Source organism: Corythoichthys intestinalis, chromosome 18, assembly GCF_030265065.1.
Source record: "Corythoichthys intestinalis isolate RoL2023-P3 chromosome 18, ASM3026506v1, whole genome shotgun sequence".
Classification (NCBI taxonomy): Eukaryota; Metazoa; Chordata; class Actinopteri; order Syngnathiformes; family Syngnathidae; genus Corythoichthys; species Corythoichthys intestinalis.
In genome coordinates, this window is record NC_080412.1 from 5,906,173 (window position 1) to 5,933,411 (window position 27,239).

Below are 27,239 nucleotides of genomic sequence, written 5' to 3' on the forward strand. Positions count from 1 at the left end.
TCTTTCAACATTCCTCAACAGGGCTGCCACATCAGAAAGACTCTTTCAAGCCCAATCACACAGTACAACCCAGCCAGTTCAATATACGTAAAAGAGTACAAATGTCAACCTCCCATTCAAGATAAGATTATACAATTTGTACAACTCAATCAATATGCTGAAATCTTAATAACCAGGGGGGGAAAAAATTAACAGTGGGGGACACAATCTACGTAGAGGAATCATGCTGTTTTGCCAATAAGCATTAGGGGACATGGAGTTCTTCCTAAAAAAACGACTAAAACCATTGTATTATTTTCATGTCAATAAACACAATAATTAATACTTTATTATGTATTTATTCATTATTACACTGCTGACCAAAAGTATTGGCACCCCTGCATTCTGTCAGATGATGCTCAATTTTTCCCTGAAAATGATTGCAATTACAAATATCTTCACTTAGTAATAGCAATATCTTAGAAGTAATATCTTCATTTATTCTGCTTGCAATGAAAAAAACACAAAAGAGAATGAAAAAATTTAAATTATTATCATTTTACACAAAACCTCAAAAATGGGCCGGACAAAAGTATTGGCACCCTCAGCCTAATACTTGGTAGCACAACCTCTGAACAAAATAACTGCAAACAACCGCTTCCGGTATCCATCATTGAGTTTCTTACATTGCTCTGCTGGAATTTTAGACTATTCTTCTTTGGCCAACTGCTCCAGGTCTCTGAGATTTGAAGGGTGCCATTTTCAGCTCTCTCCACAGGTGTTCTATGGGATTCAGGTCTGGACTCATTGCTGGCCACTTTAGAAGTCTCCAGTGCTTTCTCTCAAACCATTTTCTAGTGCATCTACTACATCTAGTGCCACATCCATTTCAAATTATAATCAATAGATGAATTTATGAATTAATACTAATGCTTCGTCGTAGCTCCCAGCGAAGGTACATGTATGGCAAAAGAATATAAGAATGTTTTCTCTGTGAGTTTTTGAAAAATAAACATCTTTGTGAAAGTGCACCTTGTGGTAAGAAACTTCATCACATTCGAGTTTAAAGAGTGATATTTATATGCAAGTTAAAAATAACCCTGTGAAAAGTTCATATAATTCATAAATTTCATGTTGTATTGATATAAATAATAATAAATTTTAAATTTATATCAATAATAATATTAATAATAATAATAATAAATTTCAAATTCATATAATTAAAAAAAAATCGAGACGTTAAGACACTGATATAAAGTAAGACATTTTTAAACTACGGTATAGATTTTTTTGACCCTGCCTCATAAAAGAATCGGAATCGAGAATTGTTTCGGAACCGGAATCGAAACATGGAACCGGAATCGGAATTGTTCAATTTCAAACGATGCACAACCCTACAAATAACAAAAGCATCACATGATTTTTCAAAGTGTGCCAATACTTTTGTCCGGCCCACTTTTGGAGTTTTGTGTAAAGTGATAATGATTAATTTTTTTTGCCATTCACTTTTGTGTTTTTTCACTGCAAGCGAAATAAATGTAGATATTACTACCAAAGCATTTGTAATTGCTATTGCAATCATTTTCTGACAGAATTGCAGGGGTGCCAAAACCTTTCGCCAGCAGTGTAAATCTCACAATACATTAATCAATCATAATTCCCAATCCATAAATGGTAAATTCTGATGTCAAAAAAAACAAACAAAACAAAACAAAATATTTTAAGCACAGTAATAAAAATGCACTCTGGGCCACTTTACATACATAGTTAAACTAAAACAAGCACTAGATGTTGGCATTTTCACGAACACCTCCCAAAAAAGGAAACATTTCTTTAAATTATTGAACAATTCCTACTGTCTAAATTCTTTTCTATTTATGATGTTTACAACAATTCCATGTTAGAAACTGTACGTGTTACAGTAAAGACAGCTTCATAGTTAGACAGAAGGATTGGGAAGGATTACTATTCTGACAAGATTTGGATTAAAAGCAATCAATGGGGAGGGGAGTGGAAGGATAATCTCTCGAGGAGTATGTTTACGGTGTGAACATGGACCCCTTCTTCTCATGGGACTTTTTTTCATGCCTCAAAAAACTGAAGATGATGTCTGTCTGTGGACATTTTGTCATCTTTTTCAAGTGCACAGCCCTTCTCTCTCTAAGGATTGTACTTCTCGTGCCTGCAGGTTTGCCAGTGCGCAGTCAAAGCGTTTCTCAATCCGATAAAAATTTCCTGGGCAACATTACCGTCAAACAAGGAGAGACCATCTTTCTCAGGTGAGTTGCAATTTTCTTTTTAAACAGAATTCCCTCATGAAGTGAGACGTAGAAGTGAATTTGTGTCTGTATTCTCATGTTCATGCTGCTGGAAATTCCTACATAATACACTTAACTTTTTCAATCACTGAGTTTTAAAGTAAGTACAGCAAAAGTGTGTTTGAAGCTAAATAGGTCTGCCGAGGACGGTATGGGGGACATTAGTGATATAAAACGGTTTCAATATTGCAGATGGACAAGCAATTAGATAAGAGATCCTGACCTTTTCCCTCCTCTTTACCTTCAGAGGCTTAATGGACAAAAAGGGATTTATGCTGCTTTCAAATGCTGTCGGGAAACTTGAAAATAATCTTACCGTACACTTAACCACAGGAACCAACAACAGCATTCATGTATTGTCTCCACAAATGGTGACTGTGCCTTCAACTGCATGTCTTTTTGCCTGCTATTTCAGCTTAATCTATTGTAGAGGTGCAACTAATGATTATTTTTTTATAATTGATTCAACGTACGAAATAATTAAACAATTAATCAGATAAATGTCACTTTTTCAATTACCTTCACAATTTAAATTGAAGTAGTTTTAGGCAAGTTGTTGAAAACAAAATGGATGACTATTTTCTTCAAAGAAAATATTTTATTGACCTTCATGGCTTAACTGTAGTGTACAACTGTACTGTTTTAAGTACCGTACATAAATCTTGTTGAAGTTTTTAATAAAGGTTCTGAGTATTAAACAAAGAATTCTCAGTACACAAATCAGACAAATGAAAGAAAAAGTGCTGCCGACAGACATTTTTTTTTCTTGTGGGCTAAACGATGATGTAAATTGTGTCAATGACTCAGTTATTTTGTGTAAACAAACTAAACATCAGTATCAAAAAGGAGGAGGCGGATTGCAATGAATCAGTTTTCTTTATCAAACAGTTGTTCATAAATACTATCAAAATCCAATTTCAAAGCTCTCTTGTATGACAATTTACAGTTTGAATGGCAGTTTGTGTTGAAAGGAGACTTATATGAATGGGTTTATGTGTGGTTTCTTGATAAAAAAGAAATGAGACAACTCCCGGGTGACTAATGATGAAAAGACTAGTCAACTAGATATTAGAATTAGAAAAGAGAAATAAAGTAAGAACAAGTGGTAAGTAGAGTGAAAAACAGGAGATAGAACTCAGTGGCTGTACTTCCCCCAGCATTATAGCTCCTAGGGCAGCTTTAGACTGAACAGTGAGTCTAGTCTGTTTTCAACTTGCCTGACCATAAGCTTTGTCAAATAGGAACGTTTTTAGTCTAATCTTAAATGTACATACTTTGTCAGCCTCTTTAATATTAGCCGGAAACTGATTCCATAAGACTGGAGCTTTGCCCCCAGTGAGGGTCTAAGAATGGAGGATCATGAACTCATTTCATTCATCTACTGTATCTGACTGTGTATCAAAATGACTCTGTAAAGCCCTCTGAGACAAACCTGCTGTGATATAGGGCTATACAAATAAAATTGAATTGAAATTGAACAATAACTCAAGTACTAATATGCTTCCCCAAAACACAATACAAGTGGACACTTAAGACACTGATGATCATAATTGCTAATGTGAAGGAATATATTTTATTCATGCTTATAAACACATTACTGGTGTGATACTATATTCATTTGTTAGGCTATTCATCCAGGTTCATGTGTTGTATTTCTTTCAACATATTACAAAGAGGTTCAGTCGACTGTGTTATCAAGTTTTCCCTCCCTTTTTGGTGCCAGCCACGGCCGTGATCTCAAGATCATAAGCTGTGGAAAAACACCAGAGTTGATACTTCAGTTTCATTCTCGTTTTTCCTTAGGTATCGTTTCACAGTAAGCATCCAGTTTTGAGAAACAACACCAAATAAGGCACTTCCTCAACTGTTGCTATTCTGAACGAACCAATCACTGCACGCCATGTACTCACTTTCTGCATATTCATGTGTTACCATGTATTATCATGTGATTTTACCAAATAAAAAGCGTGCACGGCCATCAGAGAGTTGGAGATCGTCCCCATGCCATGTTAAAAAATGGAACTCGAGTAGCTGGATTTGAATGTGAGCTTTTTCTCCTTGCGACTGTCCTTAGAATACTGGTTTTGTTTTATTTCCTGACAGCTAACTAGCGTAGCGCTCTGTGTAAGTAGTAGCAGCTCATCAACAAAGAATGCAAAAAATACAATTGGCTTCATTTACTAACTTATTATTAATATCTATGAAAAGAGTAAATATTATTGATTTAGCAACTAAACCTGAATGTAGCAGTGAACTCTCCACCTCTCTTTCTCTAATCCAGTGGTTCTTAACTTGGGTTCGATCGAACCCCAGGGGTTCGGTGAGTAAGTCTAAGGGGTTCAGCGAACCACAGAAGATACGCAGAGCCCTATTTTTTTAGGCTGATTAAATCCACGCAAAGTGTCTTTCTAGACCAGGTTTTCGACTGGTTTTCTCCCAATTTATAGGCTTAATTTCTTTTAACTGCGAGTCCTCGATCTGATGGAAGGAGGAACTGATTTGCTCAGTGGAAGGTTGACTCGCACTTAGTATGAGGGAATACAACGGACCAATGGGCAGCATGGTCTCAAATTTTGACCTGTTTATAAAACATGCTGTCAAAATGAGAAGGATATTTAAAAGGAATTTGCTAAGTTATTAGCATGCTAGCTCAGATATATCGGTTTTGAATTGGAAAAATTTTTACTTCATTATCTACTGTCATACCGAAGGGTTCGGTGAATCCACATGTGAAACTTGTGGGGTTCAATATGTTTAGCAAGGTTAAGAACCAATGCTCTAATCACTGGCATGCGCAGCTGCACTTTATGCACAAACAAGGACCCAAACAGGATTGCCACCAAAAATTGATGATCACATTCTTTGTAAAGTCATTTTTTTAACCAATTTAATTGATCAGTTGCTGCAGCTTTTATCTGTTGTATAGATAAAATCAACAAAAATAACCAAATTCCGGCTTGACAAATATACAGAAATGAAACATCAGTTGTAGAAAGAGCATGAATGCCCTCAAGTGGAGAAAACATATTACCTACTATTATAGACTTCATAATATATTGACGGGACACAGAGCGCAGGGCCGATTTATAGAGGGCCTATCTCCGTCAAACACAGACAAAAAACTTTTTATGTTGAAAAATCTTGTGAATAAGTGTTTGAATCCCTGAATTTTTTAAATATATGAACGTAAAACAGTCTCGATTCTTGGTTAAAAGCAAAAAACCTGGGCAGTTAGCATTGATTTTACTTAGATATGTCAAATGTGATGCTCGTCTTTCAGCCAATGTGTGGCCGCCTTATCACAACAAAGAGCTTTTTACAGTAAAATTTCTTGTGAATAAAGGCTTTAAGAGCATGTGACACAAAAAAGCATGTTTATTTCATAATACACGCGGTATTTTATGCTCCTGAATGATATGGACCGTTTGGATGTGTGTGGAAGCGATCGCTATATTTATTTCGTTTTTTGAATCCCGTGAAATGAAAATAAGTGACTTCCGGCTTCAGTCTTGCATTGAGGAGGAGGGCGCTGTGACGTGTACGGGTGAAGGCGTCCTCTTCACTAAACAGCCGTACTGTTGTGTATGAGGACTATGGATTCAGCTGATTTTGCAGATTAATGCGTTTATTTTTTGCATCACGCCAGCCAAATGGCTGCAGAAAAATCTTGCTTTATGAGGGAGAGGCGTGTGCGCCTTTTTGGAGTTTCAAAAGGTTCCCATTCACCGTGGATATTGGCCAAAACAAGCCCTACTACTGTGGGACTATTGGACTTACGAGGAAGTGAGTAAACATCTTGTTTTGTATTATGTCAAATACGAATACAGCGATTACAAAGTAAACACTACAAGCTTTCTTTAAATAAAGGACTGCTTACGTTTGATCATTGATAGGCATATAAAAAGCTCTCTTCATGCACATTAGCTGCACGTTAGCTGCACAACAACTGCAGCCGCCCTCCTCCAGGGAACGAACTGTTAATTGCTCTCCGCCGGGCGGTTTGCCGATCCGCGAAGACAACTGACAACCCAGTCGTCAAGTCAAATAATCCGGGCTAGTTATGTGTGATTTTCTGCTTCAAAGACTTTGAAACATCACTCAGTCCGGGTTAGCATGTCGGCTAGCTGTCACACCTCTTGGCTTGTTTACATTCTCCGAAGCCGGGGAAGGGAAATGACATATGTCCAATTTAGGTGTCATAAAATATCGTTCAGGAGGTGCGACAGTAAAGGTGAAGTCGATAGTTTTGACCATTATGGAGTAATTTTGCCATGTTGTCCTGAATCAGTGCATTTTTATTATTTCATATTCCATTTAGCACAAGACTGTTATTAATCATGACCATGCCATTTATTTAGCAATTGGGGAAAATACTTGGATAAAAGGAATATAATATAAATATTGGAATAAAGAGACTGAAACAATGACATTTTGCGGCTCTCTTCGTCGCGTTTTCCTTGTTCTGAATAATTCCCCCTCAATGGGCTGAATAGTAAAACCGATGAGCCCAGTCACCCGCTGACGTCATCCACCTGTTGGGGACGCTAGAGCCCTACAATGGTAGGCGTGGCTAACCGGCAGATTAAAAGACTAATTTCTCGTCATCTGCACTTTGCTAAATTGTTGTATATAGTTGAATCATCTCAAAATGTGATTCTAATTCACATAATAATGCTATTTAAGACTTTTTTTTCTCCTGTCGTATGCTCTTTAAATACCTGAATTCTTTATAGATATGAACGTAAAACAGTTTCGATTCTTGATTAAAAGCAAAAAAACGGGCAGTTAGCATTTATTTTACGTAAATATGTTGAATGTGATGCTAGTCTTTTAGCCAATGTGGCGCTGCCTTATCGCAACAAAGAGCTTTTTATGATATAAATTCTTGTGAATAAATGCTTAAATCCCTGAATTCTTTATAGATCTAAACGTAAAACAGTCTCGATTCTTGGTTAAAAACAAAAAACCGGGCAGTAAGTAAAACATCTTAATGTTAAAAAAGGGTGAGTGACTAAAAATGTACAATACTGGCTTTTGCTTATGCTTTCTGTGATGATTTTAAAACATTTTTAAGGAAAATTCTATTTTTAATTTTTTTTTTGTTCAACTGATTCATACCAACATTCATTCATCTTTCGAAGCACTGGTCCTCACGAGGGTCACGGGGGAGCTGGATCCTATCCCACATAACGATGGGCAAGAAACAAGTTAGACCCTGAATTGGTTGCCAGCCAATTTCAGGGTATACAGTATACAGATAATCAAACATTCATGCACACACAGACAATTAAGAGTGTTCTAAGGCTGTTCGATTAATCAATTTTGAACCGAAACAGACTTTTCTGGGTAAAACAATGTTAAAAACGTTCAAATCGGTACATTCGATTTTCAAAACCGCACCGTTTTAGTTTATCAAAGCTGCCGTAGTTACCTCTGCATTTCCGCTTCCTCTTTTAGATGACAGTAACTTAAAGTGCCTGCGACAGCATTAAAAAAAAATCTTAAATAGCATTATTATGTGAATTAGAATCATATTATGAGACGATTCAACCATATACAACAATTTGGCAAAGCGCAGATGATGAGAAATTAGTCTTTTAATCTGCTGTTTAGCCACGCCTGTCATTATAGCGCTCTGGCGTCCCCAGTTGGGGGATGACGTCGGCAGGATTTCAGCTGATTTATAATTCAGACCTTTGAGAGGGAAGATTCAGAACGAGGAAAATACGACACAGATCAGCAAAATGTCATCAATCTTTCAATCTCTCTACTCCAATATTTTTAAAGGATATTCTTTTTATCTAAGTATTGGGCCCCGAATGCTAAATAAATGGTATGGTCATGACAAATAACAGTCTTGTGCTAAACAGCTAGCCGACATGCTAACCTGAACCGAGCGGCGTTTCCAAGTCTTATTCACGCCTTTCGAAAATGTAAAAGAACACAAAACAACCCCAGATTATATCACACGGTGGTGGGGTTGACTGTCTTCGCCGACAACTTGCGGCGAGCAAGTTACAGCTCGTCGTTTCCCTTCTGCGTGCAGGAGTGCTCGTTGAGGGGGAAGCGGCTGGAGAATGACCGTCGAGCGTCTGTTCCAATATTTTTTGCCTTAGGGTTAGGGTTATGCGAAAATGAAAAAATAAAGCACAAAACTACCCCAACTCATTTCACAAGTGGCGGCGAGGGTGACAGCCTGCACCGATCGGCGTCAAGCAAGCTTGTCGTTCCCGTGCTGCGGGCAGAAATGCTCGTTGAGGGGGAAGCAGCTGGAGAACTTCCGTCGGACAAACCGGCCGACGTCGGAGGAGAGCATAGGTGCCCAAGCCCAACATGAGGATAGTGGTCTATTGCCGGGCACATGAAGAGGGCAGAGGGGGCTGGAAGGCTGGCCGATATAGATAACCGCATGAGCATAAGCCGAGTTATAGCGGCGTCTTGGTGGGCAGGCGAAGAGGACCGAGGAGAGTGTGTGACAAGCTGCCGGTCGTGGCCTTCTCGGTGGACATTCAGCCAGAAAATGCAAGCCACCTCCTTATTAAAACGTGTGCGGTGATCCCAGTATGACATAATACAAAACACGTAGTTAATAACTCCCTCGTAGGTCAAAATGTCCCACAGTTGTCAGACTAGTTTTGGCCAATCTCTGGGGTGAACGGAAACTTTTAGAAACCCAAAAAGGCTCACACGCCTCTTCCTGGTGCAGCAAGAAAAACCTGCAGCACTTTGAAATCAGCTGAATCCGCAGTCAATCTGCATGCTGTAAAGCAATGCTGCATTGTGAGATGCTGACCTGGGTGACGTCACATTTGCATTCGTCCTCAATCCAGGAAGTCATTCATTTTCATGGTGCGGGGTTCAAAAAATCGAATATATAAATCGATTGCTTTCACACACATGCAAGCTGTCCATTTCATTCAGGAGCATAAAATACCGCGTCAAATATGAAATAAGCATGCTTTTTGCTATCATTGGCACTTTAAAGCATGCCATGTTGTTTTTTGTTTTAGTACAGTAACATATTTTGGCAAAATGCATAGGTCTAACATATTTTGGCAAAATGCACAGGTCTACACTTGAAAATTGAATCTATATGCACATTGTTCATTTGCCCATTAATGTGTTTGACCTGACATCTTTTGTATCGATGAGATTGTCATAAACTTAAGGGATCATTCTGTTTCTTACCTTCACTGAGGTGCATATTTTGTTTGTTTGGGTAAGGTGATTCCCACCTTTCATATTGTTATTATTGAGTGACAGTTTTGCGCTGATCATTAATTTATGTAAGACTAGAGAGAAATGTGACAGTACATCACCCAGAGCCTGGCTGCCTACCTACTTCACCTGACTGACTTGATTGACTTGCAAACAGACTATTTGGTTTATAGACTGACTGACTGACTACCTTTTCTTGTGTTTGATTTTCTTTAAAATAGTATATGCACTTTCCTCATTCATTTTCACTCACTTTAATTAAAAACAGAGCTGGAGTCTGTTGTATAAATGAAATGCTGTTAATCCCAAGGAATTGTTCTGTGTGTATTAAAGGAATCCTCGATCTTAAAGACATGTAGGCTGTAATAAACCACAATTGTTCTCTTGTACTAAAATATGTTGTTAGAAACACATAAAATGTTAAATAAATGGCAATATTTTATAATATCTAGCACATATTTTGACCGATAGTTGGCGTCATGTTTTGCGGGCTCGGAGTGATGACGTAAATGGGACATTTCCAATTGTGTATGGCTGCCTAAACTCGCAAATTAAAATGCCACCATGTGCTGCTTTTGGATGCATTTCAGATGATTTCCAGTCAAATGGAAACAAAGGGACTGATGTGAGTCTCCACAGATTTCCTATTGACAAGAAGAGGAGAAAGGTTTGGGAAAACGCCTGTAGACTGACAAATCTTCCCAAAAGACCCAAGGCTTTGTTCTCGCCATTTATCTCCTACCGCTTTCGAGGCTTTTAGTCGACGACAACTTATGAAAGAGCTCACCGGAGCAGCTGGATATAAAAGCGGAAACTAAAATCAAATGCTGTTCCAACTATTTTCCCTCACAAGAAGCCTCAATGCGCTCGGATAGCGAGTGAAATGTGCGCAATAAAGCGCCAAAGACGAGAAACTCTGGTCTCTCTCTTAAGCAGGCAAGCCGCTCCTTTTGCTACAGCAGTAGGCGAACCTTCGGGCGTACCGCTAGGACACCAATAATTCACCTCTACTGTCAGTTCATCAAGCAGTAAGTGTGTATGTTCAGTATTCACCTAATATGAGTGATGCTGGCACTCAAACTGATCCAGACAGGTCCGATGCAGTGGTACAGTGGCCAGCTGATGCGCCGAGCACTTAATATCGACCACCCTTACGTAGCTAAACTTGAGTTGGATGTACAAAACATGGAGTACACTTGTTCTCGTCAGATGACGAATTTAATGAGGACAATCAGCCACAACACAATCCTGATCCTGACCATCACACGTGTGCATTTATAGTTTTATTACCTTCAGTGAGAGTTTATAATGTCAATAGTCATGAAAATAAAAATGCCCAAATGACACGGTGTGTTCGAACTTTTGGCCCTACTGTATGTAAAGCACACGACAGCTCTGGATGCTAACAATCTAAACAACTATATTAGAAAAGGTTAGATCACGCAATAGCTAACGAGTGACAAGCTGGAAGTTCGGCAGGGGCCTTGTGACGTCACCGCACTGCGACGTCAACAAGAATGGCGACCTATCAGTTAAAATAGTTTTACAAATTTTATTAAAACGAAAACATTAAGAGGGGTTTTAATTTCAACTTATTGGAACTAGGGCTGTCAAACGATTAAAATTTTTAATCGAGTTAATCACAGCTTAAAAATTAATTAATCACAATTAATCACAATTCAAACCATCTATAAAAAATGCCATATTTTTCTATAAATTATTGTTGGAATGGAAAGAAGACACAAAGAAGACGAATATATATTCAACATACTGTACATAAGTACTGTATTTGTTTATTATAACATAAATCCACATGATGGCATTAACATTATTGACATTCTTTCTGTTAAAGGGATGCACGGATAGAAAGAGTTGTTGTTCTTAAAAGATAAATTTGAAAACAAGTTATAGTAATTTTATATTAAAACCCCTCTTAATGTTTTTGTTTTAATAAAATTTGTAAAATTTTCAATCAAAAAATAAACTAGTAGCTCGCTATTGTTGATGTCAATAGTTACACAATGCATAAAATCAGTCACACCCAAGCGCCAGCAGAGGGAGACAAAAAATACAAGTAACAAGTGGACATGACACTGCTGTCATTTTAATCTGTTTGAGCGGGACATGTGCGTTAATTGCGTCAAATATTTTAACATGACTAATTTAAAAAAATTAATTACCGCCCGTTAACGCGATAATTTTGACAGCCCTAATTAGAACTCATACTAACATTTATCTTTTAAGAATTACATGTCTTTAAGATCGAGCATCCCTTTAAGAGTTAAATTCACTGGCACTTTCAGTTCTAATAAAAATAAATAAAATAAAAATTAAATAGAAAACATTCCAAATACTTTATTCGTCAATACTTTTATTTTGCCAAGAAATCGTAATCAATATCTGAAAATCGGTTATGAGATAAAATAATCAGGATTTCCATTTTAGGCAAAATCGAACAGCCCTAGAGTGTTCAATCAGCCTAGCATGCATGTTTTTGGGATGTTGGGCAAAACCGGAGTAAACCCACATAGGTACAGGGAGAATGTGACAACTCCTTACAGGAAAGATAGGATTGAGCCCTCAATCTCAGAACTGTTAAATGGACGCGCTATCCACTCTGCCAACGTACCGGCCTCATACAAACAAATGATCTCAAATTTGTTCCCTTCTGTTGTCAAATTCATGCCAACAGATATTTAAAGTTATGGACTGAGTGATGAAATATCCTGGGTTATTGAAAAGCGTATTTGCAATTTGTTTTCATCAGTTAAAATTGCAATCCCAAGGAAACATAGGCATGCTGTAACTTTTTTTGTTTTTTCATAGGTGTGCACAGGGGGAAATTGTCACACACACAGCATGGCTTAATCGGTCAAGTATACTATATGCCGGAGATGAGAAATGGTCCGTGGATCCGAGGGTGAGTCTGGTGACACTAAATCAAGAGGAGTTTACCATCAAGATTGAAAATGTGGAAATGACAGATGAGGGGCAGTATGTCTGTGCTGTACAGACCAGCCGGCGACCTACAACCAATATAGTGCACGTCCTCGTTCAAGGTAACCAAAGATCTGAATTTACCATAAAATGATAAAATTACTAATATACATTTAGCAGATACTGATCTTAAACCTGCATTACACCAAAACCAATTGAATGACTTGCATACTGTACACACCATGTATTCATTTAAGTTTATTTTGCTGCTTCTCAAAAATAAAAGTGGGCTTTTCTCAATGTTACCTGAAGATTTAAGAAAAACTCTTGAAAATGAGATGATACATTTTATCGGGCTGAGAAAATGGTGAGCAATAAACACTGTGTTAATCGCCCAACAAATTTACATTTTTCAGCAGTAACAACATCACAAATGCTAATCTAAGACGACTTGTTCTCAGTGTAAAATTTTAGGAATTGGATCCTATTGTCTTAATGAACATAGTTCATATTTGCGTCAATGAACCAAGGGCATAGGTTTAGTCTTAACATGAGTACGGATGGATGTATGTGCACTTTTTGCTGGGGACGGGACATTAATAAGACCAAACAGATTGGGCGTCGGGGGTAGGGGTGTGACAAAATATCGAAATGGTGATATATCGTGATACTTTGTATCCCAAAAGGTTATCGATATGCTCCTGCCAACAATCGAGTTTTGAAAAGGTGTCAATGTCTAAAAACAAATAAAAATGAACCAAGTTGCTACCAAAATCTTCCACCGTAATAATGTCTCAGTTAACTCTAGGGCTGCATTGACAGTGCTCGATGCCCAGTCTACTTAGACTGGGAACGTTCGTTCATTCGAAACCAGAGCATTCATAGTCATTCTGTCCGATTTTCAGGGCATTTAAAGGTCACGTGCTGTTCTTTTTAGGGCATTTACAAGTCACTTTCTGTTGAGTTTGAGTCACTGTCTATTCTTTTGGGTGATTCCCAGGCCACTTCCTGTTCTGTAACTCAAACTGAATAGGAAGAGAGCAATAAAACACCCCAAAATCAACAGGAAGTAACTGAAAATCAACAGGAAAATGACCTTAAATTGCCCCAAATTACCTCACTGCCTGGCATTGGCTGCCACTACCGGCCATAGACGTTCAATTCGTTCATTTGCTTCCATCCCTCCCACTTCAAACGGATTGGACGTCTACAAGTGATAAACTCATTCCAATTCACAGCAGAAGCTTGTTTTTCTGTTTATTAGTTGTTTGTAGAATATCCTAGAATGATTTCCTGACCAATGTATCGATAATCGTTGTATCGCCGTATCGTCAAATCATCGTTATCGTGAGCTTCGTATCGTATCGTATCTTGATACGATATCTCGAAACCGTATTGTATCTCGAGGTACCAAGAGGTTCCCACTCCTAGTCGGGGGTCAGGGCTACATTTCTCACGAATATGAACCTAATTAATGGATAGGCTCAATCATGAATGCAAACTAAATCTGTATTGACTTATACTAACTTTCATGTGTATTGGTTCAGGTGATACACCATTCGATTCAAACCTTTGTTTTAAAAAACTACTAAAGAAACATTTTGAAAACAATAAATGTCTGGATTTTGTTAGCAAATTTAAATGTCAATATTTGAACATAAATTATATTAATATACACAATAAATACAAACTTGTAAATAACTATCTAGGATTGCAAAAAATAAACATTTGTCTTAAAAGCACTCAACATTGTCGGTCTAAATAAATAAACATGTCTGAAAAAACTTCTTAGTCAGGGAATAACAAAAAAATAAAAATAAAAATGGAGCCTTCTTTCAGGTAAAACATTACTGCTTTTGTTCACAAGCACAGACAAACTCAACAAAAAATGAAAGCTTCTTTTGCTCCTTTAAGACCACACAAATAAAACAAAAATGAAAATTGGGAAAAAGTAGGTAAACCTCCATTTACTACATTTCTCATATTCTAATTGTTAACAGTAGAATACATACAGGAGGACACTTCTAAGTGGCTTCCTATTTGAATTTTGCAGGTTAGCAAATTCACAATTTAATGTTATGCTGATGCAGGTAAAACTTTCAATAGCAAACTTTGTGGCGTGTTCCCCACTTTCACAACATTGACGTCTTTTTACATTACTTACAGTGGCTACAGCTGCTGGCCGAGAAAAAAAAAAACAAAAAAAAACTTTAATCTAATATCTCTCCTCTTCAAAGGGGTCGGAGGAGGCAGTATGTTGTTGACATTTTGTATTTCTGTTGAGGCTGTGATTGTGTATGTGTTTGTGTTGGTGTGTGTGTGTGTGGATGGGGGTGGACTGGCAGATTCAGCAAGTAAAAATGGGTAAATGTAAGTCTGAACATAATGAAAATAGTTCACTTAATAACGGTAGGTGCAATTCTTCTTTATAAATCTTTATAAAATATGGGAAGACAATATACTAAATTGCCCATATAACTGAAATAAAATGCAAATATTCTTAATAGGGTTGTTCCGATCATGTTTCTTTGCTCCCGATCCGATCCCGATCGTTTTAGTTTGAGTATCTGCCGATCCCGATATTTCCCGATCCGATTGCTTTTTTTTTTTGCTCCCGATTCAATTCCAATCATTCCCGATAATTTTTCCCGATCATATACATTTTGTCAGTGCATTAAGAAAAAAATGAATAAAACTCGGACGAATATATATACATTCAACATACAGTACATAAGTACTGTATTTGTTTATTTTGACATTAAATCCTCAAGATGGCATTTACATTATTAACATTCTTTCTGTGAGAGGGATCAACGGATAGAAAGACTTGTACTTCTTAAAGGATAAATGTGACTTGGTATATTGTGACTAAATATTGCCATCTAGTGTATTTGTTGAGCTTTCAGTAAATGATACTGTAGCCATTTAACTGTTCTGCCCAAATGCATGATGGGAAGTGCAACCATGACTGTGCGTAGTGGCACCAATTAAGCCTGTCGCAATATGCAATAATTCCATTTATCGCGCGATAATTTTAAATGAAGGCGGTAATTTTTCCGCTGCGATTTATCGCCTCGCGTGCACGTGCGTGCGCGTATGCGGCAGACGTGCTGTTAAAAGTTCGGATTCCTCGTTACCAACTGCGCAAAATGCATCTTCGTTCCAGGTCCGGCAAAAACTAGCGCCGGAGCCAATCGTTCCCATTATATCCTATTGTTCAACGTATACCGGCCGCGTCAGTGCTCCAGAGTGACTGTGGACCATCTACGGCGCGCCGGTGTTGTTGACGTGTGGGTGCACCCGTCAGGAGTGACATTTCACGCGGGGCGGCTATTTTTCGGCACAACGCCGGATATTTACAACGAAGTCCGCCAAAACATTGTTACTGACTTGGCTGCTACGAACAACCTCGCTTTGACAACAAACAGCTGAATGAAATTAAGAGCGCTGTGCTTTGAACTCGTCCTGTTTATGAAAGTCGATTTTCATATGCTGGTGTTGTGTAGTAATGAGCAGACGTGACTTCAGTGGCGCTTGCTAACTTTTTTAATGCGCCCACACACTAGATATCATGAAATGCCAAACTAGATGTGCTTCGTCCCATGCCATTGGCTACGTGAGCCCAGAGACACGTAGACACATGGGACACGTAGTCCATATACTACATCGATGAATTCTAAACTGTCATGACTGAATGGAAGTTAAGAAGGCCAAATCAATACATACCAGTGACTATAGATAATGTTGCAAATATTGTTAATTCAGTACGTGACACAGATGGATTCGGACCACAAATAAGATGTCTTGCTCATGTAGTAAACCTAGCTGCTAAAAGAGCTGTAGCAGTCAACAGTGTGCCCTGCCTCACTTTACAAACAGTAAAGATTGTTCTCAGCACTTTTATACAATTTTTTTTCAGATCAGTAAGTAGTAAGCACATAACCATTATGCACTAAAATGCATGTTTATCTGATGGCAATTTAATTTTTGCTCGTTAGCAAAAAAAAAAAAAAAAAAAAAAAAAAAAAACCGAAACAAAAAATTGTTATTTTTTTTACAGAGCATTAAATGTATTGAATCCGATCGAAAATCGTGTCCCCCGTATCAAAAATCATACCGAACCGTGACTTAACTGTATCGTTGCATCCCTATGGAACACCATTGCAGAAGCTATGACGGGAAAAGTTTTCATTTGCCTAAATGCTTAAGTTATTAAGAGCAATTTTTTTTAAAAACACATTTTATTTATTCTGTATTTCTGTGCGGTATCAATATTGCAGTTTTTTACTTAAGAGGCATGGTCTATTGTTTTTAGTTGTGATTTCTTAAAAAGTATTTTTGAATTTAAGAGTAAATATTTATCGTGTTTAAATGGGTGTACTTGATCTATTAATATATACTGTATTCTCACTGTGTTGTTGTAAATTGGTTTTAAAAAATTGGGGGGGGACGCAATAATATCGCATATCGCAATAATTTATGAGAATAATTATTGCACACTAAAATTTGATATCGTGACAGGCCTAGCACCAATTGATATATCTTCTCTGCGTTGAGACATAACAAAAGGTGTTAAGAAAAAGATCAACTATTTCTTTACTTCCCCACGTTGATTCCAACGATATTTCTCATTGTTGGGAGAGGGATTGTAAGGCTTTAATCAATTCATAACAGGCTCCAAAGACTGCCAGAATTCACTCTTCTCATTTTACGCTGCCTTTTAGCTCAATTACTAGGTTAAACGGCACCAATATAGATTGAACGCGACAATGCGTGAGTGGGTCGTGCAGCGCATGCGTTAATTACGTTTAATATTTTAACGTGATTAATTAAAAAAAAAAATTAATTACCGCCGTTAACGCGATAAATTTGATAGCCCTACTTTAAGCCAAAACTAAAGACTCTGGATAAGTGTAAGACACTTTGTCTGTAACGTTATATACAATTAGAAAACGATTTTATTTAAAAAAAAAAAAAAAAAAATTATATATATATTAAGGTTGCTTAAAAGTTGGTGGGGACAATCTGAGCATCCTGAAAAGTTGTTAGTGCTATGTCCCTACCAGAGGTTGCGCTAGACATTTTCGTTGTCTGTCATTTTGACTGACGGTCATAAAAATCCGGTCATAATCTATTTTTGCCCGTCACTTAAAATTTTAAAATGATAATGATGACATATTCAATAGTATTTAGTTTTCATTCATTTTTAATTAATATTGTAACGCTTGCTTGGCGGCGAAAAATTAGACACAGAAGTCGTGGTATTTTTCTCCCTCTTTTTACTCTGCTTACCGCCAACAACACCAACAAAACAACTACTCCGCCCCCAAAGAAAAAGAGGCAACTACATAGACCCCAATCACCAACGTCACACAATGATCTTAATTGTGGTTGTCAGCCCAAAATCTTCTAAATATATATTAAATGCATCTTACCAGATATAAAATGACTACTACATAGTCTGTGGTGATCGTTTGGTGCCCAAATTTATTGTCGAATTACAGCAGTCCATCTTGCTCTCCTCTTCGGGTCTCTCAGAATACGGTAGAACTTCAAGTCTCTCCTTCTTCTCTGTTACTGCAACCAACCGCCACACACGCCTTCACCATGTTGTTTATTAATGTTAACGAGCAGAAAAACACGCCGTAATAGGAGGCATGTACGTAGCGGTAATGTGTAAACACGACGAGCTGAAACACAATATGGCGGCTCCAGTCAGGGGGGCGGAGTTGGGACGTCATGTGATTGGGGTCTATACACAGGCGGCAATCTAGTCCACCAATTGGATGACGTGCTGGCACACCGGGTGCACCAATAAGAACCTCGCGTTGATGTGTCAATCACGGTGCCGCCGCCAGACCCTGGTGACGCTACAATATTCTGACAGAATAGCCAACGACGTCATGCATTAAGAGAGACAATAGCTAATTAATATGCTCACTCGCCACCCTGTGGTCTGGGGTGTGAATTGCAACCTGTCAAAATGACGGACGGACTTCAGTTTTTTCCGTCACCGTTTTAAAAAACCGGTCAACGACGGAAAATATTCGGTTAACGCGACCCCTGGTCAGGAGCATAAAACACTGCATGAAATATTTTGGGTGTCATACACACTTTAAGTTAGTGTTGTCCTTGTAGACGCTACAATATGTGCTCGCCTGTCAATGTTCATTTGAAATTTTTAAAAACCTTTTATTTTTGGACAAAAACTTTAATTTTACAAACAAAAACATTTTGAGTAATCGTCGAATGAAATTAGACAACATTTGATCGTTTTCGTGAAACAAAAACTAGACAAAGACGAACATGTTTTTTGAAATGACTGAAAAATGACTAAGATTGTTCATATTTTCATCTAAAAGACTAGGATGAAAATTAAAGGGGCTTCTAAAAACAACACCGATATAAGGGTTAAAACGATATATTGATTTTTGGCGGGAGCATATCGCTAACCATTTGGGATACAAAATCGCGATATATCACCATTTCGATATATTGTCACACCTCTAATCCTGTATGTATGAATAACCCGATGTATTATACCTCTTATTTCTGTGTCATATTGAAATTTGTGAAACAAAAATGGATATAAGGGATCACACTCCTCAGCCTTCCTGGTAAAGTCTTTTCAGGGGTACTGGAGAGGAGGGTCCTTCGGGAGGTGGAATCTCGGATTCAGAAGGAGCAGTGTGGGTTTCGTCCTGGCCGTGGAACAGTGGACCAGCTCTAAACTCTCGGCAGGGTCCTCAAGAGTACATGGGAGTTCGCCTGACAGATCTGTATGTGTTTTGTGGTTTTGGAGAAGACGTTCGACCTTGTCCCATGGGGGATTCTCTGGGGGATGCTTCAGCAGTACGGGGTACCGAGCCCGCTGGTAAGGGCTGTTCGGTCCCTGTATGACCAGTGTCAGAGTTTAGTCTGCATTGCCGGCAGAAACTCCGATTTGTTCACTGTGAGGGTTGGACTCCGCCAAGGTGGCCCTTTGTCTCTTATTCTGTTTATAACTTTTTTGGACAGAATTTCTAGGCGCAGCTGAGGTGTGGAGGGGGTCTGGTTTGGTGGCCTCAGCATTGCAAATCTGCTTTTTGCAGATGATGTGATGGTGTTGGCTTCATCAAGCCTTCATCTCCAACGCTCACTGGAGTGGTTCACAGATGAAGATCAGCGTCTCCAAATCTGAGAGTGTGGTCCTTAGTCGGAAAAGGGTGGCGTGCCCTCTCTGGGACGGGGGATGAGATCCTACCCCGAGTGGAGGAGTTTAAGTATCTTGAGGTGTTGTTCACGAGTGAGGGTAGGAGGGAGTACTAGATCGACACGTGGATCGGTGCAGCTTCTGCAGTGATGTGGACTCTGTACCGGTCCATTGTGGTGAAAAAGGAGCCAACCAAAAGGAGAAGCTCTTGATTTACCAGTCGATCTACGTTCCTACACTCACGTATGGTCACAAGCTGTGAGTCGTGACAGAAAGAACAAGATCCTGGATAACAGAGGCCGAAATGTGTTTCTCTTAGAGCTAGGGTGAGAAGCTCGGCCATCCGGGAGAGACTCAGGGTCAAGCCACTATTCCTCTGCTTTGAGAAGAGCCAGCTGAGGTGGCTCGGGCATCTGGTTTGATTGCAACCTGGACGCCTCCCTGCAGAGGTTTTCCAGGACATGCTCTCGCTGGCCTGGTGTCAGGAAATGCTGGGCAAGCAGGTGTGTGTGGACCCAAACGCAGGAAACAAAAATGCAAGGCAGGAGGCAGATGGCGATGAACTAAAAAAATGTTTTAATGATATCTAACAAAAACACAAAGTACAACCAAAACCACTGGGGATCAAAAGGGCAAGATTCAAACAAAACTTAATTAAATCGGAGGGACGGATACACGAGGGCTTGGACAGGATCTTGGCTTTTACACGGACATGGACGCTGACACTGACATAGACAATGACGCAACAAGGAGTGACAAGAAACTGGGTCATTATATACGCAGACAAGGGGTAACGAGACGAGGAACAGCTGGGTAACACAGGTGGATGCAGATTGCAGGATACACTGGGAGTGCACACAGGTGAGAGCAATGGGTAATCACAGGGACAAGTCACACTAGGAGAAACCAACACAAAACCTAACAGTACCCCCCCCCCCCCCCCCCAAAGGACGGATCCCAGACGTCCCGAAGAAACGAAAAGTCCTAAACATGGCGGGCAGAAAGAGGGCCCGGAGGAGGGAGCAACGTCAGCCCATTAGAGTTAGTCAGGCGGGCGACCTGGTCGCCAGACATGGGACGACCGCACGGGTCGATCGGGAGGGCGCCCGGGGCGCCAGACGTTGGGCGACCGCACAGGCAGATCAGGCGGGCGTCCCAGACGAGGTAGTGCCCGGTCGTCCATGCCGCCACGTCGTGGCAGGAAGCGGGGAGCAGCATCGTCGGGGCGAGGTTCAGGAACTAAGTCGTCGTGCGGACCAGGAACAGAGTCGGAGTCGTCGTGCGGACCAGGAACAGAGTCGGAGTCGTCGGGCGGACCAGGAACAGAGTCGGAGTCGTCGGGCGGACCAGGAACAGAGTGGGGGTCGTCGGGCGGACCAGGAACAGAGTCGGGGTCGTCGGGCGGACCAGGAACAGAGTCGGGGTCGTCTGCTGGAGGATCAGGATCGGGGTCGTCAACTGGCGGAACAGCTTTTGGGTCGTCTGCTGGCGCGACAGCAGCGGAGTCGTCGTTGTTGTCTGCTGGCGCGACAGCAGCGGAGTCGTCGTCGTCGTCGTCTGCTGGCGGGACAGCAGCGGGGTCGCAGGAGTCTGCTGGCGGGACAGCAGCGGGGTCGCAGGAGTCTGCTGGCGGGACAGCAGCGGGGTCGCAGGAGTCTGCTGGAGTCGGCGCGGGCACTTGACTGCGGGGAGTCGGCGCGGGCACTTGACTGCGGGGAGCCGGCGCGGGAGCCACTTGACTGCGGGGAGCCGGGGCGGGAGCCATTTCACTGCGGGGAGCCGGGGCGGGAGCCATTTCACTGCAGGGAGCTGGGGCGGGAGCCAATTGACTGCGGGGAGCCGGCGCGGGAGCCACTTGACTGCGGGGAGCCGGCGCGGGAGCCACTTGCCTGCGGGGAGCCGGCGCGGGAGCCACTTGACTGCGGGGAGCCGGCGCGGGAGCCACTTGACTGCGGGGAGCCGGCGCGGCAGCCACTTGACTGCGGGGAGCCGGGGCGGGAGCCACTTGACTGTGGGGAGCCGGGGCGGGAGCCATTTCACTGCGGGGAGCCGGGGCGGGAGCCATTTCACTGCGGGGAGCCGGGGCGGGAGCCACTTGACTGCGGGGAGCCGGGGCGGGAGCCACTTGACTGCGGGGAGCCGGGGCGGGAGCCACTTGACTGCGGGGAGCCCGGGCGGGAGGAACTTGACTGCGGGGAGCCGGCGCGGGAGCCACTTGACTGCGGGGAGCCCGGGCGGGAGGAACTTGACTGCGGGGAGCCGGCGCGGGAGCCACTTGACTGCGGGGAGCCGGGGCGGGAGCCACTTGACTGCGGGGAGCCCGGGCGGGAGGAACTTGACTGCGGGGAGCCGGCGCGGGAGCCACTTGACTGCGGGGAGCCAGCGCGGGAGCCACTTGACTGCGGGGAGCCGGCGCGGGAGCCACTTGACTGCGGGGAGCCGGCGCGGGAGCCACTTGACTGCGGGGAGCCGGGGCGGGAGCCACTTGACTGCGGGGAGCCGGGGCGGGAGCCATTTCACTGCGGGGAGCCGGGGCGGGAGCCATTTCACTGCGGGGAGCCGGGGCGGGAGCCACTTGACTGCGGGGAGCCGGGGCGGGAGCCATTTCACTGCGGGGAGCCGGGGCGGGAGCCACTTGACTGCGGGGAGCCGGGGCGGGAGCCACTAAACTGCGGGGAGCCCGGGCGGGAGCCACTTGACTGCGGGGAGCCCGGGCGGGAGGAACTTGACTGCGGGGAGCCGGCGCGGGAGCCACTTGACTGCGGGGAGCCGGCGCGGGAGCCACTTGACTGCGGGGAGCCGGCGCGGGAGCCACTTGACTGCGGGGAGCCGGGGCGGGAGCCACTTGACTGCGGGGAGCCGGGGCGGGAGGAACTTGATTGCGGGGAGCCGGCGCGGGAGGAACTTGACTGCGGGGAGCCGGCGCGGGAGCCACTTGACTGCGGGGAGCCGGCGCGGGAGCCACTTGCCTGCGGGGAGCCGGCGCGGGAGCCACTTGACTGCGGGGAGCCGGCGCGGGAGCCACTTGCCTGCGGGGAGCCGGCGCGGGAGCCACTTGACTGCGGGGAGCCGGCGCGGGAGCCACTTGACTGCGGGGAGCCGGTGCGGGAGCCACTTGACTGCGGGGAGCCGGCGCGGGAGGAACTTGACTGCGGGGAGCCAGTGCGGGAGGAACTTGACTGCGGGGAGCCGGTGCGGGAACTTGACTGCGGGGAGCCGGCGCGGGAGGAACTTGACTGCGGGGAGCCGGCGCGGGAGCCACTTGACTGCGGGGAGCCGGCGCGGGAGCCACTTGACTGCGGGGAGCCGGGGCGGGAGCCACTTGACTGCGGGGAGCCGGGGCGGGAGCCATTTCACTGCGGGGAGCCGGGGCGGGAGCCATTTCACTGCGGGGAGCCGGGGCGGGAGCCACTTGACTGCGGGGAGCCGGGGCGGGAGCCATTTCACTGCGGGGAGCCGGGGCGGGAGCCACTTGACTGCGGGGAGCCGGGGCGGGAGCCACTAAACTGCGGGGAGCCCGGGCGGGAGCCACTTGACTGCGGGGAGCCCGGGCGGGAGGAACTTGACTGCGGGGAGCCGGCGCGGGAGGAACTTGACTGCGGGGAGCCGGCGCGGGAGCCACTTGACTGCGGGGAGCCGGGGCGGGAGCCACTTGACTGCGGGGAGCCGGGGCGGGAGGAACTTGATTGCGGGGAGCCGGCGCGGGAGGAACTTGACTGCGGGGAGCCGGCGCGGGAGCCACTTGACTGCGGGGAGCCGGCGCGGGAGCCACTTGCCTGCGGGGAGCCGGCGCGGGAGCCACTTGACTGCGGGGAGCCGGCGCGGGAGCCACTTGACTGCGGGGAGCCGGCGCGGGAGCCACTTGACTGCGGGGAGCCGGGGCGGGAGCCACTTGACTGCTGGGAGCCGGGGCGGGAGCCATTTCACTGCGGGGAGCCGGGGCGGGAGCCATTTCACTGCGGGGAGCCGGGGCGGGAGCCACTTGACTGCGGGGAGCCGGGGCGGGAGCCATTTCACTGCGGGGAGCCGGGGCGGGAGCCACTTGACTGCGGGGAGCCGGGGCGGGAGCCACTAAACTGCGGGGAGCCCGGGCGGGAGCCACTTGACTGCGGGGAGCCCGGGCGGGAGGAACTTGACTGCGGGGAGCCGGCGCGGGAGGAACTTGACGGCGGGGAGCCGGCGCGGGAGCCACTTGACTGCGGGGAGCCGGCGCGGGAGCCACTTGACTGCGGGGAGCCGGGGCGGGAGCCACTTGACTGCGGGGAGCCGGGGCGGGAGGAACTTGATTGCGGGGAGCCGGCGCGGGAGGAACTTGACTGCGGGGAGCCGGCGCGGGAGCCACTTGACTGCGGGGAGCCGGCGCGGGAGCCACTTGCCTGCGGGGAGCCGGCGCGGGAGCCACTTGACTGCGGGGAGCCGGCGCGGGAGCCACTTGACTGCGGGGAGCCGGCGCGGGAGCCACTTGACTGCGGGGAGCCGGTGCGGGAGCCACTTGACTGCGGGGAGCCGGCGCGGGAGGAACTTGACTGCGGGGAGCCAGTGCGGGAGGAACTTGACTGCGGGGAGCCGGTGCGGGAACTTGACTGCGGGGAGCCGGCGCGGGAGGAACTTGACTGCGGGGAGCCGGCGCGGGAGCCACTTGACTGCGGGGAGCCGGCGCGGGAGCCACTTGACTGCGGGGAGCCGGGGCGGGAGCCACTTGACTGCGGGGAGCCGGGGCGGGAGCCACTAAACTGCGGGGAGCCCGGGCGGGAGCCACTTGACTGCGGGGAGCCCGGGCGGGAGGAACTTGACTGCGGGGAGCCGGCGCGGGAGGAACTTGACTGCGGGGAGCCGGCGCGGGAGCCACTTGACTGCGGGGAGCCGGCGCGGGAGCCACTTGACTGCGGGGAGCCGGGGCGGGAGGAACTTGATTGCGGGGAGCCGGCGCGGGAGGAACTTGACTGCGGGGAGCCGGCGCGGGAGCCACTTGACTGCGGGGAGCCGGCGCGGGAGCCACTTGCCTGCGGGGAGCCGGCGCGGGAGCCACTTGACTGCGGGGAGCCGGCGCGGGAGCCACTTGACTGCGGGGAGCCGGCGCGGGAGCCACTTGACTGCGGGGAGCCGGCGCGGGAGCCACTTGACTGCGGGGAGCCGGTGCGGGAGCCACTTGACTGCGGGGAGCCGGCGCGGGAGGAACTTGACTGCGGGGAGCCGGTGCGGGAGGAACTTGACTGCGGGGAGCCGGTGCGGGAACTTGACTGCGGGGAGCCGGCGCGGGAGGAACTTGACTGCGGGGAGCCGGCGCGGGAGCCACTTGACTGCGGGGAGCCGGCGCGGGAGCCACTTGACTGCGGGGAGCCGGCGCGGGAGCCACTTGACTGCGGGGAGCCGGGGCGGGAGCCACTTGACTGCGGGGAGCCCGGGCGGGAGGAACTTGACTGCGGGGAGCCGGCGCGGGAGCCACTTGACTGCGGGGAGCCGGCGCGGGAGCCACTTGACTGCGGGGAGCCGGGGCGGGAGCCACTTGACTGCGGGGAGCCGGGGCGGGAGCCACTAAACTGCGGGGAGCCCGGGCGGGAGCCACTTGACTGCGGGGAGCCCGGGCGGGAGGAACTTGACTGCGGGGAGCCGGCGCGGGAGGAACTTGACTGCGGGGAGCCGGCGCGGGAGCCACTTGACTGCGGGGAGCCGGCGCGGGAGCCACTTGACTGCGGGGAGCCGGGGCGGGAGGAACTTGATTGCGGGGAGCCGGCGCGGGAGGAACTTGACTGCGGGGAGCCGGCGCGGGAGCCACTTGACTGCGGGGAGCCGGCGCGGGAGCCACTTGCCTGCGGGGAGCCGGCGCGGGAGCCACTTGACTGCGGGGAGCCGGCGCGGGAGCCACTTGACTGCGGGGAGCCGGCGCGGGAGCCACTTGACTGCGGGGAGCCGGCGCGGGAGCCACTTGACTGCGGGCAGCCGGTGCGGGAGCCACTTGACTGCGGGGAGCCGGCGCGGGAGGAACTTGACTGCGGGGAGCCGGTGCGGGAGGAACTTGACTGCGGGGAGCCGGTGCGGGAACTTGACTGCGGGGAGCCGGCGCGGGAGGAACTTGACTGCGGGGAGCCGGCGCGGGAGCCACTTGACTGCGGGGAGCCGGCGCGGGAGCCACTTGACTGCGGGGAGCCGGCGCGGGAGCCACTTGACTGCGGGGAGCCGGGGCGGGAGCCACTTGACTGCGGGGAGCCCGGGCGGGAGGAACTTGACTGCGGGGAGCCGGCGCGGGAGGAACTTGACTGCGGGGAGCCAGCGCGGGAGCCACTTGACTGCGGGGAGCCGGCGCGGGAGCCACTTGACTGCGGGGAGCCGGCGCGGGAGCCACTTGACTGCGAGGAGCCGGTGCGGGAGCCACTTGACTGCGGGGAGCCGGCGCGGGAGGAACTTGACTGCGGGGAGCCGGTGCGGGAGGAACTTGACTGCGGGGAGCCGGTGCGGGAACTTGACTGCGGGGAGTCGGCGCGGGCACAGGACTGGAGGCCAGACGGCGAGGTGCCGGGACGGGGACTAGGCGACGAGGCGCCGGGACGGGCACCTCGGGCAGTTTGGACATCGGCGCAGGAGACCGGGACATCGGTGCGGGAGGTCGAGACGTCGGCATGGTAGCTTCAGGAAGCCACGACGTCGGCACTGCAGTGTGCCGTCGGCGTTGACGACCACGCCGAGGCTTTTGGCGAGTGCCTTCATGTTTCAGAAGCGGTAGAACAGCCTCATTAGGCCGCAACGAGCCTGGTCGACCCCGCAGACCACCCCGGGGGGGTCCCCGATAGAGGGCCCAACAGGATCCCAGGTAGGAGTCTTCGGCTTGGATCTCCGAACGGGACGCAGAGAGCGGAGGGTGGAAAGAAAAATACTCAGGGGAGACAGAGGACAAAAAATCAAAATCGGAATCGGAGAGAAGATCACATAAATTATGATCTTCCTCAAAATCAGAAAAATCTGAATCCAAAAAAATGTGTCGAGGAAAAACATAATCAGGGGAACGGGCGGATGGTCGTTGGCGAATTTTTGCCGCTGGGTCCACAAGTGGTTGCGTCATTCTGTAGGAAATGCTGGGCAGGCAGGTGTGTGTGGAGGGCTTGGACAGGATCTTGGCTTTTACACGGACATGGACGCTGACACTGACATAGACAATGACGCAACAAGGAGTGACAAGAAACTGGGTCATTATATACGCAGACAAGGGGTAACGAGACGAGGAACAGCTGGGTAACACAGGTGGATGCAGATTGCAGGATACACTGGGAGAGCACACAGGTGAGAGCAATGGGTAATCACAGGGACAAGTCACACTAGGAGAAACCAACACAAAACCTAACACCTGGCAATGCCTTGAGATCCTGCCAGAGGAGCTGGTTGAAGTGGCTGAGAAGAGGGAAGTCCGAGCTTCCCTTCCAAAGATACTGCCCCTGTGACCCGACCCTGGATTCAGTGGTAGATAATGGATTGATGGAAAAATGTATATAACATGATGGTGAAGTACTGTATGAATATAGTGTAATTGTTTTCTAGAACTGCCCATTCAGCCCATTACTTTTCAAACACAAAAATACCGTGTTTACAACAATGTTGATATG

General features: G+C 46.4%; 1 protein-coding gene across 2 annotated transcripts in view; it reads left to right on the plus strand.

The window, feature by feature from the left end:
* The first annotated feature begins 2,001 nt into the window (after window positions 1-2,001).
* Window positions 2,002-27,239, plus strand: part of ntm (neurotrimin) — a 56,156-nt gene continuing 30,918 nt past the window's right edge. For both annotated transcript variants that reach the window (XM_057820227.1, XM_057820228.1), the window contains exons 1-2: window positions 2,002-2,258; window positions 12,342-12,574. In XM_057820227.1, the coding sequence (XP_057676210.1) occupies window positions 2,032-2,258; window positions 12,342-12,574 (460 nt within the window). In that variant the 5' untranslated portion in view covers window positions 2,002-2,031. The remainder of the gene's footprint in view (window positions 2,259-12,341; window positions 12,575-27,239) is intronic.